Source organism: Halichoeres trimaculatus, unplaced genomic scaffold, assembly GCF_033239565.1.
Source record: "Halichoeres trimaculatus isolate MK-OKI-2021-1 unplaced genomic scaffold, fHalTri1.1 fHalTri1_scaffold_2, whole genome shotgun sequence".
Lineage (NCBI taxonomy): Eukaryota > Metazoa > Chordata > Actinopteri > Labriformes > Labridae > Halichoeres > Halichoeres trimaculatus.
Genome location: NW_027437180.1, coordinates 12393275 through 12409531, shown reverse-complemented (window position 1 = coordinate 12409531; position 16257 = coordinate 12393275). Strand labels below are relative to the sequence as shown.

At 43.2% G+C, this 16257-nt stretch overlaps 1 protein-coding gene across 1 annotated transcript in view; it reads right to left on the bottom strand.

The window, feature by feature from the left end:
• ldb1b (LIM-domain binding 1b) overlaps positions 1 to 7496 on the bottom strand; it is a 29688-nt gene extending 22192 nt beyond the window's left edge. The window contains exon 1 of the mRNA XM_074689582.1: positions 7064 to 7496. Within this exon, the coding sequence (XP_074545683.1) occupies positions 7064 to 7091 (28 nt within the window). The 5' untranslated portion in view covers positions 7092 to 7496. The remainder of the gene's footprint in view (positions 1 to 7063) is intronic.
• Between the last annotated feature and the right edge of the window lie 8761 nt (positions 7497 to 16257).

Here is a 16257-nt window from a genome sequence, read left to right as displayed (position 1 = left end):
TGATGCTTCTCTGCACTATGGAAGCCCTAGATGGTCAAAATATTTAAAATCAGTCATGTAAAACCAAACAGAAAATTAATTTGATTTTGGAAAACTTTACTTACTGTAGAAAACTTTAGCTATTTATTTTTTTTAAGTTTTCATTTAACTTTATAAAACATGCTGCTGAGCCTGGGAGCTGTTTAATAATCATATGGTTGAAGGCATTTGAATGCAGGTAAGTTTTAGAGTTTGTATGGTTCAACATTTTTATGCCAATATTTTCACTTTGACTGCAAATTAATATCGGCTTCACATATTGGTAATCAGCCTCCTTGCCTACTAATAATCAGTATCGGTATTGGCCCCAAAAAATCCATATCGGTCTATCTCTAGAAAAAAGTTTTTAGAAATAGCAAACAGGTTGCAGTTAAATGTTGTCACAGTGTATAAAATTTTATCTTGAGCTAAAAGAAATCATCGTAGGCACAATTCAGTCTAACTTAAATTTCCTCAACACTGACTCAGTCTTGGGAGCCTTTCACATCCCTGCTACAACAATCAGCCGGCTAAAAAACTCACACTGAAGGTCCACACAAAACCTCAGTCTGTGAGCTCTGATAATGACAGCAAACATCTTGTTCTGAGATTGTTTGACCTGTTGTGTAGTAACTCAGTCATAAAGTGATTATAGTTCAAAGGTTTACCTAATTACTCACTGTTGATATGTCAGCTTCGCTGCTTATTAAATGATTTTATCATAATTGGGTTAGTTTGAAGAGGCAGCTTGATTTATGGGTTTAATACTTTATATTTGCTAAATACAAACATCTCTGTGAAGTTGTTGTATCTGTAAACAATTATCAGCTGATATAGCAAAGACATAAAACCAATCATGAAGTAATCTGAGATGCATCTCCTCATGAGTTAAAGTCATTACTCATCAAAAAGTGTAAACAGTGAATCTCTCATAGGGAAATTGTTCATAATGAGTGTTTCAACATTGTTTTGTTGTGTTTTTTTTTTACTTTCAACAAAAATTATCTTAGTCTGAGTGTCTGACGAGAATTGATATTGATGCAGCTTGTTGTAAACATAACTTCACATGAAAAAGAAGGATAACCAGAGTGATTATGTAAATGTCTTCTGTAAGTCAAACTGTATGCAAATGATGCTGTTGTTATTCTTCACAGAGCTCCACAGTTAGTCAGGACATCATGACAGGGGGGAGAAATTAGAGCTGACCTACAATCAGAGCTGATTCTTTGATAGCGGCGCCCTCTTGTGGCTGCAGTGAGCCAGTGTGTTTGTTTTCATGCTGTCCAACAGTATTTTCTTGCTCAGTGGGTAAATTCCCTGCTCAGGATTTTCTCTGGCAGGCGAGCACAGACACCCTGCAACAAGGGAAACTCAGAAGCAAGGCGTCACATGTTCATCCAGGCCAATGGGTGACGGGATTATCTGCAGCTTTAAGCCATTTTCATAACTCTGGATTATGTGTTTTACACATATTCAAATGTGTATGTTAAAGCAAATTAATGAGCGGTGATATCAGCCAGCATCCCTTTCCCTCTCATGTTGGCATTTTGCAGGTGGTTTAGCCTTTAAGAGAGTGCGTATCAGTGTGTGTGTGTGTGTGTGTGTGTGTGTGTGTGTATGTGAAGGTGTCAGACGTGCGTGTCTGTGTGTGTTTCAGTGGCGGCTGGTGTCAGCTGACAGCTGTGTGAGGGGAGATGACAGTGCCCTGATGCTGCGTTCTCTGTTCTCTGGGAGCCATTTTGTCTGTCTCTGATCTCAGAGTCAGGTCTGCCCCCCACCCTCACCCCCCGCCCCCCCCTCAGCCAATCACGTCACCGCTCAGCCTTGCAGAAAACATAGAAACACAGTCTGATCTCTCTTTCTCTCTTTCCCACTTTGTCTCACCCTTTCCTCCCTCCCACTCCTCCTGCGCTCCTACATTGCTCATCTCCCACTCACTCTCTTTTCTTGGCTCTTTCTGCTCTCTGCCTTCTCCCCCCTCCTCCTCCTCCTCCTTCTCCTTCTCCTCCTCCGTCACCTCTCTCCTCTCCTGTTTTCTCTTTTCTTCCTGCCACCCTCTCTGCTCCTCATCTCTCTCTTAATCCACATCTCTCTCTTCCTTTCCATCACACCCCCTTCCTCCTCCTCCTCCTCCTCCTCCTCCTCTTCAGCCTCTCTTGTTGTGCAACCCGGTTCCAAACAGCTCAGCCTTTGTGCCTTTTTGTCTGTTGCCATTTCAGCCGGGCTGCAGTCTTTACTCATTTTCCTCCAATCAGGGACACCATGTGACTCTCTGCATGAGAGGGCACCGTCCCTTCCCCCTCCTCCTCCTCCCTTCTCTCCCTCAATCTCTCCTCCCTTCTCTCCCTCTCTCATCCCTCCTTACCTCCCCCCACCCCAACCCGCCTCCCCTCCTCTCATCCAGCCAGCCAGCCAGCCAGCCAACATACGCTAGCAATCAGAGAAGTCAAAGAGAAACAGGGAGTGAAGGGAGGAGGGAGAGGGAAGGGGAGGAGGAGGAGGAGGAGGGTATACACGGTGTATGGTGAAGCATTGTGCAGGGGTGAGGAAGATAAAGGTGAAGAAGCAAAGGGTGAGGAGGGGGAGAATTGAGGTCAGAGTGTGATTTCCTTAAAACGGAGCATCTGCTCTCTATGCTCTCTGTTTGTGGATGCCCAGCACATCCCCACACTCTCTACTCCACTGTTTATGTCATCCACATGTTGGGGCACATGCTGCGCCCGTGTGTGTGTGTGTGTGTGTGTTCACACATGTATACACACTATAGACTCAATGCACTAACTCTGAGGCCACCCAAGGAGGGGGAGGATCCCTCTGTGTCGAACACGGCTCTGGAATGTAAACAAGCGAGAACGAGAGAAAGAAACAGGGACTGACTTCACTGGGACTCTGTACTTTCATATTTTCCACTCTTCTACTGCGTTTAGCTAGAACAACATCTCTTGACCTCCGCGTGTGGATTCAAAGTGTAACTAGAGCAGCATATTTTTGCATCGGTGTGCAGCAGCTCTGTGGGGTCAAGTTTGGGGTCAGAGGAAGTTAAAATGGGTGAATGGAAGGGATTGTCTCATGATGAGGGGCATGGTTGCATCATATCACAGCACACGTGTAAATGTTGCTCTACTCATCAAACACGGTGTCTGACCTGCAGGTCTGAATGTTAAATATGAATGAATTTCCTGCTGGGACGGTGAGAACGTGACTTGTGTTGCTTTTTTTAGGAAAAAGTTCCAGAGTGTGAATTAAGACGGGAACTCTACTTTCTGTCGAAAAGAAATCTGGAGGGAAACAAAAAAAAAAGTTTTATCTGTAAAGCAGTGACACAGAGGGGGGAAAGAAAGGGGAACACCAAAGCAAACAATATGAGAGAAAAAGTGGAACACACACTAGAGCGGTCATACGTCTTTTTGGAAATTTCCATGACCACGTTGATTAAGTATGCAATCTGACCGCAAGATAGCTCCAGCCCGGTTCTAAACAAACGCTCCCGCCTCTGCTGTGCAGGCTTGTTTAACGGCTGAGGTGGCAGCGTTTGCCTTCATAGCACGGGGTGCTGCGCAGAGATTGAAAACACACGCACACAGACACACACACACACACACAAAAAAAAAACTCCTGTGTGCATGCAGTCAAATTTAACAGTGGTACACCACGTTTCGCTGCGCCTTTGTGTGTCCAAGACAAATTGTCATCTGTTGTGTCTGGAGGGTTTGTCCTTGCTGATACCAAATCCGTCTGGTTTGATCACAATGCCAATATTTCTCTCTCCTTTTTCCCACATTTCGTGGTCCTTCTGCTTCAGTCGTGTGTCATTTCTTCAGCCAGTCATCCGTGGTTATAATACAACTGTTCAGGCCAGGATGAGTTGGCTTTCTCTCATGATTTGGCTTCTCTGAAACTTTCCGCCTTTTAAAAAAATCTGTCAGCTAAAGAGTTTCCAAACCACAAACATGAGACCAGTTAGTGTTTCCATCTTTTCTAATGATTAAAGTCCAGACTGGCACCAGGGAAATCGGATCCTGGATGCGTGGTCGGCTGTATTTCTCTATCCACATCTCGGGCTGTGTGAGGGTTGACCACAGCAGCCACTGTGGAGAGCAGAGAGGAGGCCATGTCAGGGTGATACAGCACCACTCACTTCCTCCTCTCCTGCTGCTCTGGATTGGATAACAGAACAATCTGAGTTCATCTTTCATGGTTATGAATACATTTTCTTTTACAGGATTATATTTCATGTTGCACACCACCAAACAGAAGAGCAAGATAAATTGTTGTAACACTTAATATTTTCCCCGAGACTCTGGAGTGCAGGTTTTATTTCCAGAACTTGATTTCCACTTTTCTTACCTCCTCTGTCTGATTAAAGTCAATAAAACAAAAAGAATTATCTGTTTACTTTCATGAGCAACAGTTTGGGGGCTGTGGGGACTCTGGCAGTCATAACAGGCTGTGAAACAGTCATACACCTCTTATATGGTGGTCTAATGTGACAGATATTACTCCCTCCAGGAGGCTCTCTGTGGCTTACATCCCTGACACCCCGAGGCTGTTACTCAACTTTAACCAATTTTATTTTATAAAGTGGGAGACAAAACTCCCTCTGCTAAGTGTTCTTGTTACCTCTACATCATTTTTCCTCTTTTGACAGCATGTTTTAATAGTTGACTGTGTTTAAAAACAGGGAAACACCTAAGATAGACTAAACCAAAACATCCATCGACATCTTGGGTTTATGAAGTTTTTAAAGCCACAGTCTGAGCTTTGAAGATTCAAAGGTTTCTTTATTGGAAAAGCTAGACTGGTGGTGCAGTTGGAAGAATGGGTATTTAGCAAGTCCATGCTTCACTTCAAACATCCCGCCCTTAAGTTGTCGCTAACCAAACATACTAGGATGCAGGAGGTTAGCCTCCTGAGTTTGTCAGTAGTGGACACTCGCGGTTAAAGAAAGTTCACTAACTCCTGTCTCAAATGTTCTCAGCCTGTAGAAGGTGCTTTAAATGGTTTGGCGTAGGGGTGTAACGGTACACAAAAATCACGGTTCGGTACACACCTTGGTTTTAGGGTCACGGTTCGGTACATTTTCAACAACGCAAAACCATTTGCTTGTTTAGCATGTTTATTAAACCAAAAACTTGCCATTATGCAGCGAGGGGGGAGGCTCTTCAAGCTCCAGTTGGTCGTTAGCAGCAGCCATGATGCACAATTCAGACACAAGCTCCTGTGGCTACGGAAGCTCTTTGATATTCATCTTCTGATTGGCTCACCGTGAGACGTCACGTCCACATGATATGCACATGATCGCAAAGCACGAATCACAGACCACTTTCCACATGAATATTACAACGTCTTCCCTGCTCAGCCAATCATAGACGAGTACTCACATGAATATTAAAGAGTCATGTGCAGCAGCTAATGTAAACTTACTGTACTCGTTCAAATACAGTACTGTACGGAACTGAACGGCCTAATGGAGCAGTTCAGCACGGATACATGTACCGTTACACCCCTAGTTTGGCCTCACTTTTCAGGAACTCTTTTGTTGTCTATCTTTTCATCCAGTCTCTGGCTTTAACCATAGACTGTATTAAACATGGACGTAGTCTCTGCGAAGTAACCCATCTGTCACTGAAACTGTTAAATGAAGACGATCTAGGGGCGCAGCCACACTGGATATGACACAGGTTTTGAGCTTCCTTTCTAACAGCTCCTTTCTAACAGCTATAGGGCGCCTGTCAGTCATGTGAGCTGAGCTCTGATTGGACAATCAAACGATCCTAATGTCTTTTAAACTGAGCCAGGCAGTAAATATGCTTTTAGTGCTTTAAAAGTCTGTTTTTTTGGCTTGATGTGTACATGTTGTCCACTCTTTCTGCAGTCAGCTTCAAACAGATTCTCAATGAACAGCAACTTTTAGTACTTCTTCATAGGCTTCATTTTTGTAAACCAGATGTTGCCCCTTGGCTTTAACACACACCACAAAGACAAAAAAAAACTGTAGCAGTGATGACTGGACAAAGACAGGATGGAAAGAAGATGTGGTAGAAAGCAGCACCAGCAAATATAAAATGATGCCAGTTATATCACAACATGTGAGTCAAGGTCAGCATTCCCTGCCTCCAAGGCGTGCACTCACTGACCTCTTACGTGAACTCCAGAAGAGAGGTCTTCTGGGTGAAAGTAAAGGTTGCAAACACTCCAAACAGAGAAGAAGTCACGTCTGTTAAAGACGCTGAATCAAGTGATTTGACACATAAATGATGAGACGCTGCATTTTCAGGTATCATTTACAAAATCTGAATCTGTATTGTCATCCTAAATGTAGCGCTTCCTGTCAAGCTGTCGAACATCAAACACTCATTAATAGCTGTCACACTGGAGAAGATGCAGAATCACTTTGCATGTGAGCTTCTGATCCTGGCCGGTGACCTTTGCCCTTTAAATGTCAAACTTTGATCCACCTCCTCGGTCTTCTCTGAGACTTCTGCAGGAGAGTCAGGTCTATGTGACTGTGTTACATCAGTGCTGAAGGAGGGAAACTCTGTTTTAGAGCCAGCCTGTCAGAAATCATCTGCAGCAGAAGCAACAAGAAGAAAACAAAGTGATGGAGGAAGTTGCATTAGTGATGCCATGGCAACAACTTCATGGCCAGATGTCTGCACAGCCAACAAAGATCTGTTTTTTCATTTCATCCCTAAATGCTGAACAGCTCTTTGCTGTCCGCCTAGAGAGAAAAAGTAGGCATGACAGAGTACATGTTGATCCATTTATTCCAGCATGTTCCTTTCCCCCTTCATCCTCTCTGCCATCACAGAGGGCAACCTCCCATGAGCCTTTGCAAACAGCGCCCCAGGGCCCGTGGCACCTCTCTCTCCCTTTGCCTCTCTGCCCGAGTCACGCCACGACTCAGCCGCTGCACTCAGCGACTCACCAAAATAAAACAACAACAATGAGCAGAAAAAGTCAGCGGCTGACAACAGCAGCAGCAGCAACAGCAGCAGGAGCAGGGCTGTCGTTAACGGCAACCATCACCACAGCAGCTACTTACCGGGACACGCGCAGCCGCCCACGGACATCTTCTCACATGTCTGGTGTGAATCCGATCAGAATGATGGTGGTGGTCCTGTTATCCTCACGCTCTCTCTGCTCCTCTCTCTGCTCCTCTCTCCTCCTCCTCCTCTCTCTCACCAGTCACTGCTGCCGCCACTGAGGCTGCTCACATGAGCGTCTGTTATCCCCACAGTTCACACACACAGAAACACACACACCACCAGGGAGCAAAGAGAGGCAGGGAGGGAGGGAGAGGGTGACGACGAGGGAGGAAAAGAGAAAAAAGAAGGGGAAGAAGAGGTTAAAAAAAGAGCACACACACACAGACACACACGCACAAACAGAGGATCGGATTCTCTCAGTTGTAGCTGTACACTGTGAATCACACTGTGTGAGAGTGTGTGTGTGTGTGTGTGTGGAAGCATGTGTGTGTGTGTGTGTGTTATAGAGTGAGAAGAATTCTGTTCCTGCCTCTGCTCTGCCCTCACCCTCATCAGCCCTGCAAATTACAGCTCAGGTGGGAGGAGAGAGGGAGAGAAAGAGAGGAAGAGAAAGGGAGGGAACGAGAGGCTGAGTACTCCAGAGAGAGAATGTGTGAGTGTGTGTTTGTGCGAGTGTGTGAGTGTGAGTGTGTGCAAGAGCTCAGCAGGGAGAGAGGGAGAGAGTGGACTGTCAAAGTGACCTGAGAGGCAGATTTGAGAGAATAACAACCATGTGATGTGGGTCCTTTTTTTCCCCGTTAAATATGTAGAGGCTGTTTTTCACTGCTGCTACATGCTTCACACACACACACACACACACACACACACACATGTGTGCATGTGTGTGTGTGTGTGTGTGTGTGTGTGTGTGTGTGTGTGTGTGCTGCAGACGTCTGAGTGGCTTGTTACCATCCGGCGAAGGTCTGCTACATGGCAGAGAGGGCAGGGGGAGCAGAAGGGGGGAGGAAAAAGAGGAGGGGGCGACTGCCGTGCCTCCGCTCTCCTCCTCTTTCCTTCTCCCTCTGTCGTCTCCCCCTCTCACCCGTTCACTCTCCCGCTCTGTTAGTCTCTCTGTCTGCAGTGTGCCACACAGTGTTGCTCTCCTGCCTCACTCATCTTCCCGTCTACTCAGCCATTTATCTCCCCCCTCCCTCTCCACCTCCTTCTTGCCATCTCCTTCCTTCCCTTATTACTCTTTCCTCCCTTCTCCATCCTCTTCCACTGTCTCCATCGACCCTTCATCCATCTTCCCTCACTGTGTCATTTGTCTTTACCTGAGATGCACAAGTTTGTGTCTGTGCACTGAGTGAGTGTGTGTGCTGTGAATTTGGGTTTTGGGTAATAAGCGCGTAAACACACCTTCCTCTTTAAAGCTTGTGTGTATCATCAGAGGGATATCTTATGACTTGGGATGTTCAATACTACTTTTTTTCAGACCAATAACAGTACTTGTACTCCCTCTTGTGTATTAACCGATGAGTACCGACACCACTAGTACTTTAGATACATAAAACTTCTATTAACAGTGACAGATCATTTTAAACAGAGACAGCAGTCGCACTGTCATGTCCAAAATAAAGCACAAACAACTCTCTCTGAGTTTACTTCTTTTTTTAAATTGATTAACAAAAGTGCAAAATAAAACTAACAACTGTCAAAGTTTAAGTATTTTTCATAATAAACTGAAGAGCAAATTAAAACTGTTAACTCTTTGTCTTCATCAAGTGGCAATCTTCAGTCTTAGAATATGAGACAATGCGGAAGTGCTAAAATCTGCTGTTTCTGGAGTGTTCGCTTGAAGCTTGCTCTGGAAGTAGCGGAAGTCACATACACACCAAGCCAAAAAAAGCCATTTTCAGAAATTAACCTATTTACAGCCTGGTTAAAAAAAGTCTCCTGTCTGAGTCGCTAATTTTACTATCAGCACACACTGTACGGGCGTGAATTTTTGTCTAACTCGGCCGTTTGGAGGATATTAAGATCGTGAGCTCCCCCAATAAGAGGCACAGCTGAGGGTCACGTGACCGACAGGTGCCCTATGGCTGTAGGCGAAGCCCTTGCCACTACCAATATGGCCGCTATAGCCGATGTGCTTCATTTTCCGTTTCAGAAAGAGACAGGTGACGTCGCAGAGACTACGTCCATGTTTTATACAATCTATGGTCTTCATTCATGTTATCTAAACAGGATCTCAGGCATTTTTGCTGTGGTGTTAAATTTCAGCAAGGAGGACTTACTGGACAAGAGATTTTTTTTTGCTTTGAGTATTAGCTGCAGCCTTCACAAGTACCAATACCTTGAATAAGGCTGGTATCAGCCTGATAAAGGCCAAAAACTAAAACTAGTTCAAAGAAAGTTTACATTTTTTTTGTTGGAACCACATTGTTGGGAGATCAGTGCTATGAATGAATTGATGAAGGTTTTATATCCTAATCTTATCCTCTTGGTAACTCTGACTTTCATGTTAAATGCGCTGTGAGAGCTATTGGGACTATAGATGTGATGTGATTCTTAGCAAGGCGTTTGTTTGTTTTGGGGTGAATGAATGGATAGCAGATCATCTCATAACTCTACTTTTTTTGTTCAAGACAAATTTTCCCAGGATTCAAAGCAACGAGGTACTGTATTTGAAAAGCATTATCTAGTGCTATTGTTTGAAATGTGACAACAAGCAAACTTTGTAAACTTAGTTTGATTCATTGTTTGGTACCAGGACATATTTAGTGTTACTTACAGCCTGTTGCTCTATGACATGTCTCTAACGTGTAACATTAGTGAATCATGGTTTTGTCCTACCCGTGATCATCTACCAGCTCCAGCCTCACCAAGCAGAGCTAACGTAACCTCACTTTTCATTTTATTGATAGACTCTCAAGTTTGAACAGACCACTGCAGAATAACTGCTGACTGTGGGTTGAAATCAACATTATCACAAATAGTTTAGCCCATTTTTCAGCCTTTAGCCCGTGCTCTATCACTCTCGCATTCAGCTTTCTTCTGCTCTTCTGTCCTTTTTCTTTCTGACAGTTCAGCTCTAGTGTCCACCATCACTACAAAACAAACCCAAGAAATCGTGTTCAGCAAAGAAAAGGAAAGATCTGTCTTCTCGTTGCTAACTTTTGCTGGCTGATGTGGTGTCATCACAGGGACTTTCAATCTGCGTGCCGTAAATATATTCAATGATCAAGTTGACTACAGATACTGAGAAATAGCATTAAGAAACAACTTATAATTTTGGAGTTGATATTCTTGTTTTAAACAATGGGTTTTGAACAGGCAAATATATAAGGTGACACCATATCACTGATAAAGTCCTCACAGGTTGCTGGTTTGATTTCCTCGTTGGGAAGGAGTGTTTCTGCGTGGAGATGACATGTTGTCCTCTTGCAAGCATGGTCTCACTGCAGGTACAGTCCCAAAACCATGCTCATCAGGTTTATCTGTCGCTCTGAGTTGCCCATAGCTGTGATTGTGAGTGTGAATGGTTGTCTAATTAGTCCCGTGATAGACTGACAACCTGTTGCACCCAATGACAGCTCGGATCCTGAAAGAGATGAGTGGTCAAGATAAATAATAGATGGACTTCTCAAGAGATGTTTGCCATTTTATTGTATCGCACACAGATTACAAAAGTATTTAATATCAAAAAATAAACATCTTTTTATCCTTCAAACTCTGGACCAAAACCAGGGTGTAGTACAACATCAGGCTGAGATTTATTAGCTTTCTTGATATCATCAACAGACAGGCGACCATAAATATCAGCACCATCTGTGAAGCAGCTCACTGACAGTCTTCAGTTGAAGCTGTTTCTGGTGATCACACTTTCTGCACCAAGAACAAGCTGCAGAGAAAACTTCATCTCCAGGTTCAGGGATCGTTCTCAGAGGCTACTGACAGTAATAGTTGAGTTGAGCTTGGGAGGCCTAACTAAGTCAGGACACCTGGACAATAAATTTGTTTGGCACATAATCTGTTAACAAGCAGATCTTTTAGATTTAACAGTTTTTAATTCATTAAAGCTACCTTGTAAAAGAGCTGTGTGCTTTTGTGATTCAGCTCCTGCACACTTTTCTTTTTCTCAGTTGAGTAAAAGCCAGTCTGAGATTGACTTTAGTCTGATATGGCCCTCCTCTCTGTCAGTGTCCTCTTTAGTCTCTTCCTTTCTGCTCAGATGTCCCTACTCAGGATACAGAGCCAAGACTGATCACAGGAGGTGTCGAACTTCAGGGCCCGCTGCCAGAAACTGTGTTGTAACTCTCCTCCCAGGGGATTGTAAGTCCTGAACCCAAGTTTTGCTGTGTGAAAACAGGCCCCATTTCTCCTTTAAATGACTCAGCGCTGTATTGAAAGGATTTTACTGTTTGGAGAAGAAGTTAAATTCGGTGTTTACAGTCTTCATAGATAAAAACACACTGATGGCAAATTCAGGGTTGTCAGATGTGTCTTCACTGCAGTGGTCATGAGGTCTTACGCCGTTTTATCACGCATCAGGACAGAGTCAGGATGACAGAAGTTCTTAGTTTGCTGAATAATGTGTCAGCCAGGGTGCCAGGCTTGGTTCGCTGGTCCGTCACCGAGCACAGAGTCTAGCAGCTGGAAGTGCAGGTGCAACCACTGCCTCTGCGCCCAAGCTGCGCCTGTTTCTGATCTCTGAAGTTGTTTATCAACTTCTTGAGCTTGTTAAGGAGCTGCTCAACACTCCAGCTGTAGCCCACTGCAGCCAAATGAAGCTTCTTGTAAACCGGTTTAGTCTGCGAAGCTCCATCTAACTTCGAGTGGACCTCTCCATAGAACCACAGTGCCAGAAAGCATTGGGTTTCCTCCTCAGTCCACTGCTGTCTTCTGCTCAACGTCCATATCCATCTTTTGAGAGTCTAAAAAAACCAACACACCAGTGGCTCAGAAGTTTTAATAATGGCTGATTTCAATCGCATCACGATTATCAGGTAACCCTGTCCCCTGACCCCTTCCTCCAGCCCCCTGACGTAGCCGGTGCTTGCCCTGGCCTTTGTTCTGGCCCAGGAAAGAGTTGGTGTTTGCTTAGCACCAGTTTTTAGCTCGTCCCATGAAGGGTTGAACATTTCTCAGGTTAAAATTTGTATTTTACTGCTACAAAAACTTTAAATGTAAAATATTACCTGAAATCATATGGACATTGTAATGTGTTTGTAGCACAAATGGATACATTGCAAATGAATTAAATTGGATGAAAGTAGTATCTTACATTATGTGTTAAATATGGTATCATATTGAATATAACATAGGTCATAATACTCATTTTTGTCACAAAATATCACTTGTATACACTGCTAGTGTCTAATATTTGACATTATGTAAAACATTTTAGAACTTAAATGATGGAATTTGAAACTTAAAACCAAAATCTCATCATGTAACCATTGAATTTTAAGTGAATTATTAAAATGTGTATTTTAAAAAAGGTGATACTGCAAGAACTTTATTGGGATTCTCTGTATGAGACAGAGATACTAAAAATAAACACAGTAAATTTATTTTCTATAGAGTGATGATAAATATTATCATCTTTGTCTCCTGAAACAAGGATAAATGATGTTTGGAACAAAAAAAAATACTTGAAAAGTGAATCACTATACAATTAAAGTGAATTGTCTGAAGAAAAACCTTGTGCTATCGTAGCGCGTTTTCATACCCCTCCAGTATGGCTGCTGATTGATGTGCTGCTCTGAGTATTAATATTTATGTGTAAATTTTATTTGCAAAGCTCAAGTAGCAACTGCAAGTTGTCATCTGTATATGGGAGAGGTAAGGAAGAGCCCACTGAGAGTAAACACACATAAAAATGTGATTTTCAGAGTAATATCTATTTTCCAGTTTCTATTCTTCAAATTGAGAAGTTTAAGTCTTAAAGTTATCAAAATTTATTGTTAGCATTTTTGATTGTTGTGGGACAAAACTGAATAAACAAAGATGCCTCTTTATTATCCAGAACGTAAACAAGACCATCAGCAACAAGACTGACATTTCTTAGATTATAATTTTCATGCCTGTGACTGCAGTGAACAGCGGAGGAAAGATTTTCCTTTCTTTTTCTACAGCAAACTTTTAAAGCGAGTTAAACACTTTACTGTCAAAAGCAAGCATTGAAAGGCACCATGTACTGATGTACAGGACAAAATCACCAGTACTTAATCCACTCCAAAACTATACAGACACAAAAGTTTTCCTCTCAGGAGCGTTGAGCTACAAAATCGAGTCATAAAAAATATTTAAATGAGTTTCTAGGGTGGTGTAGTGCAAAGCAGAACTGGCCTTGGTATAAGAGAAGAGATGCAGGTCAGAGGCTTTGTTTAAAAGATGTGAATAGAGACTCTGCTCATTGACAGAGCTTTTCCAATCCTAAGTTTTTCAAGGGTCATGACCTCGGCTGATCCATCAAAACTCATCGTCTCAAACCTGGAAAGACACCAGGCAGGTGCAGTCACAACACACTCACAAGGCTGTACGACACGGAGCTCAATGTAGGAATGTGATCAGTACAAAGACGAGCTCTGCTGTTTCCCTCCAAAATGACATCACAGAGGTTTTCTCTCTTTACATGCAACAAGGAACACAAGTCTGCATAGATCGCCTCCCCCACATATTTCTACTTCCTTTTTTTAAGACACTTGCTCTTTGTCTCCCCCCCTCCCTCCCCTCCTCACCCTCTGTCTCATTAGGCAGTATCTCATTTTGAGGAGGAGAGTGTTAAACCAATCACAGAGGGGAAGAAAGAGCAGAGGAAGGAGGGAGACGCAGAGAGAGACGGAGAGGTTGCAGGAGGAAGGAGAGGGCAGAGATGGAGAGACAGACGGAGAGAGGAAAAGGGAGGTAGAGCGCGTGAGGAAGATGGAGCAGAAGAGAGGGCGATGGATGGATGGAGGGAGGGAGAAAGAGAGAATAAATAGCTCTGGCGCACTCGTCCCCCATTACCCCGGGAGGGCACTGTCGCCATGGCAATGTGGCAGAAAAAGGATAGCACAAGCATGATGAGCTTTTACACGCACACACACACACACACACACACACACACACACACACACACACACACACACACACACACACACACACACTTATAAATGATATCAGTGATAATGCACAACTATCCATCCATATAAACACTTCCATCGAGGACAATTTGACAAGTTTATATTTCAAAAGCGTTTAAAACACAATGTGCACAGTCTTACACCTTAACATCGTTATTTACACACACACACATTTTAACACTTCCATGCCTAGCAGACAGTTGAAGCCCACACATCACACAGAAAAGGAACAGAGAGCTGTGGAAGCTTCATTTTAAAAGTCAGACAGTAAACAGGAAACGAGAGGCAGAGCGAGAGGCAACAGAGAAGAAAATGACAAAGGAGAACAGGAGAGCAATTTTTGGAGCTAATCAAGTATCACAGCTCCCTGCTGCGCTGCCAAACAATAAACTTTGTTGACTCATGGGGAAATGCTTCCTCACTTCTTTATTGTTACTTTCCCTTGATTCTTCCGTCTGCAGTTTTAAGCTATTGAACACCTCCATAATGTTTTTTACAGAGATTTTTGCTTTATCTTGGGGAAAGTGTAACGAATTATAAGAGCATTTGAGGTGTGTAAAGTTGTCCAGTAAAATGTGCATCAGTTTGTTAGAAAGCATTTGGTGTTTAAGTTCACCCTCTGTTAGCTCTTTTTTAATTTTTTTTTAAGAAATTTGGAATATACTCTTTTGATATCTGTTGAGGCCAGTGCAGCTTTTTGAGTCCTTTTCAATATCAGTGAACTGGCTCCAGCTCATAGTGACTCTTTGATCTGAGTTTATTTCGTACATCAGTAACTGTAAGCACGGTAAGACTGGTTGTTCCTATGTCAGCCCTGTGACTGATTGGCAGCGTGTCCAGGATGTAGCACGCCTGTCGCTCATCTCATGCTGACAGTGGCTCCAGTTTCCTGCCGATGTCAGCAACATCAAAGGTATAAAATGATGACTGGATGAGTGTTTACACGAGTCTTATAATTTTTTCCTCTCTTTTTCGTAATCTTTGTATTTGGAGTGGATCATTACTTTGTATGGATCATTTGTTGGTCATGGACACCAAACTGTTTGTGTCTTCAGCGATATTTTTACTACTTTTGCTTCTGTGTTTGTCTGGAGATCCTACATGTAACCATGGCTGCATTGTTTACATGTGAACTCAGCTGTTTGCAGCTTGTAGCATGTCAATGCTAACTGGTGTAAGGCCTGATGTTTCCCACAAGGTGAGGAGAAGGAGGTGAGGATGACATGCTGGTTCTCAGGTATGAGCTAAGAAGTAACGACATTAACCTGTTGATGTCCATCGTTATTGGGAACGTATAAGATGGACGAGCTAGCTGTGCTAACCCAGCAACAGAGGAATACCAGAGGGCAGAGTAGCATCATGCTATTCGCAGACATGGCTAACGGAGCTAACATCAGACACCAACGCCACATTGGAAGAGCTTCACCTGCTGTGAGCAGACAGGATCCAGGAGACAGAGACTGAACAGACTGCTGAAGAAGCTCAGTCCTGGACCCTGTGGAGGTGGAGGCTGGCTGAACTGGACAATGATGGACAAGCTGTCATCATCTAATTTCTTATGGACCTTTTTACACTTTCTATACACTTTCTTACTTTTGTTTTCTCGATTGTTGCTGTGTCTTTAATTTCGTTGTACTTGTTCCAATGACAAAGTTTTATTCTTTTCTATTCTATTCTATTCTATTCTATTCTATTCTATTCTATTCTATTCTACATCTAAATAAAGCATGTAATAACAGTGAGGATAAAGTTAATGTGGAAGCTGTTAGTTTTGCAAGGAGACACTTCTTGATAATGTTGGAGTCAATGAAAAACTATCTTCATACTTTAAAACAGCCGAGTATTTAAAGTTGTGTAAATGAAACCGTCAAATCTCAGAGCAGTGCTACTGGAAAGTCGGGGGATTACCAGAGTCAGAGGAATTAATCTACCTGAGCATGGGTGTGTCAATGCAAATCAAATCAGGGAACAGAACCTGATCCCACAACCAGAGAACAGGAAAACAGCCTCTTTACTGGTGTGCCAGTGTCTACCAACTGAGCCGAACCAGTGAACCCAGACTTTTTGACCTGGATAGCCCAACTAGGATGTGAAAGCACACCAAAGACTGTATATTATAACCGTAAAGTAACCCATCTGTT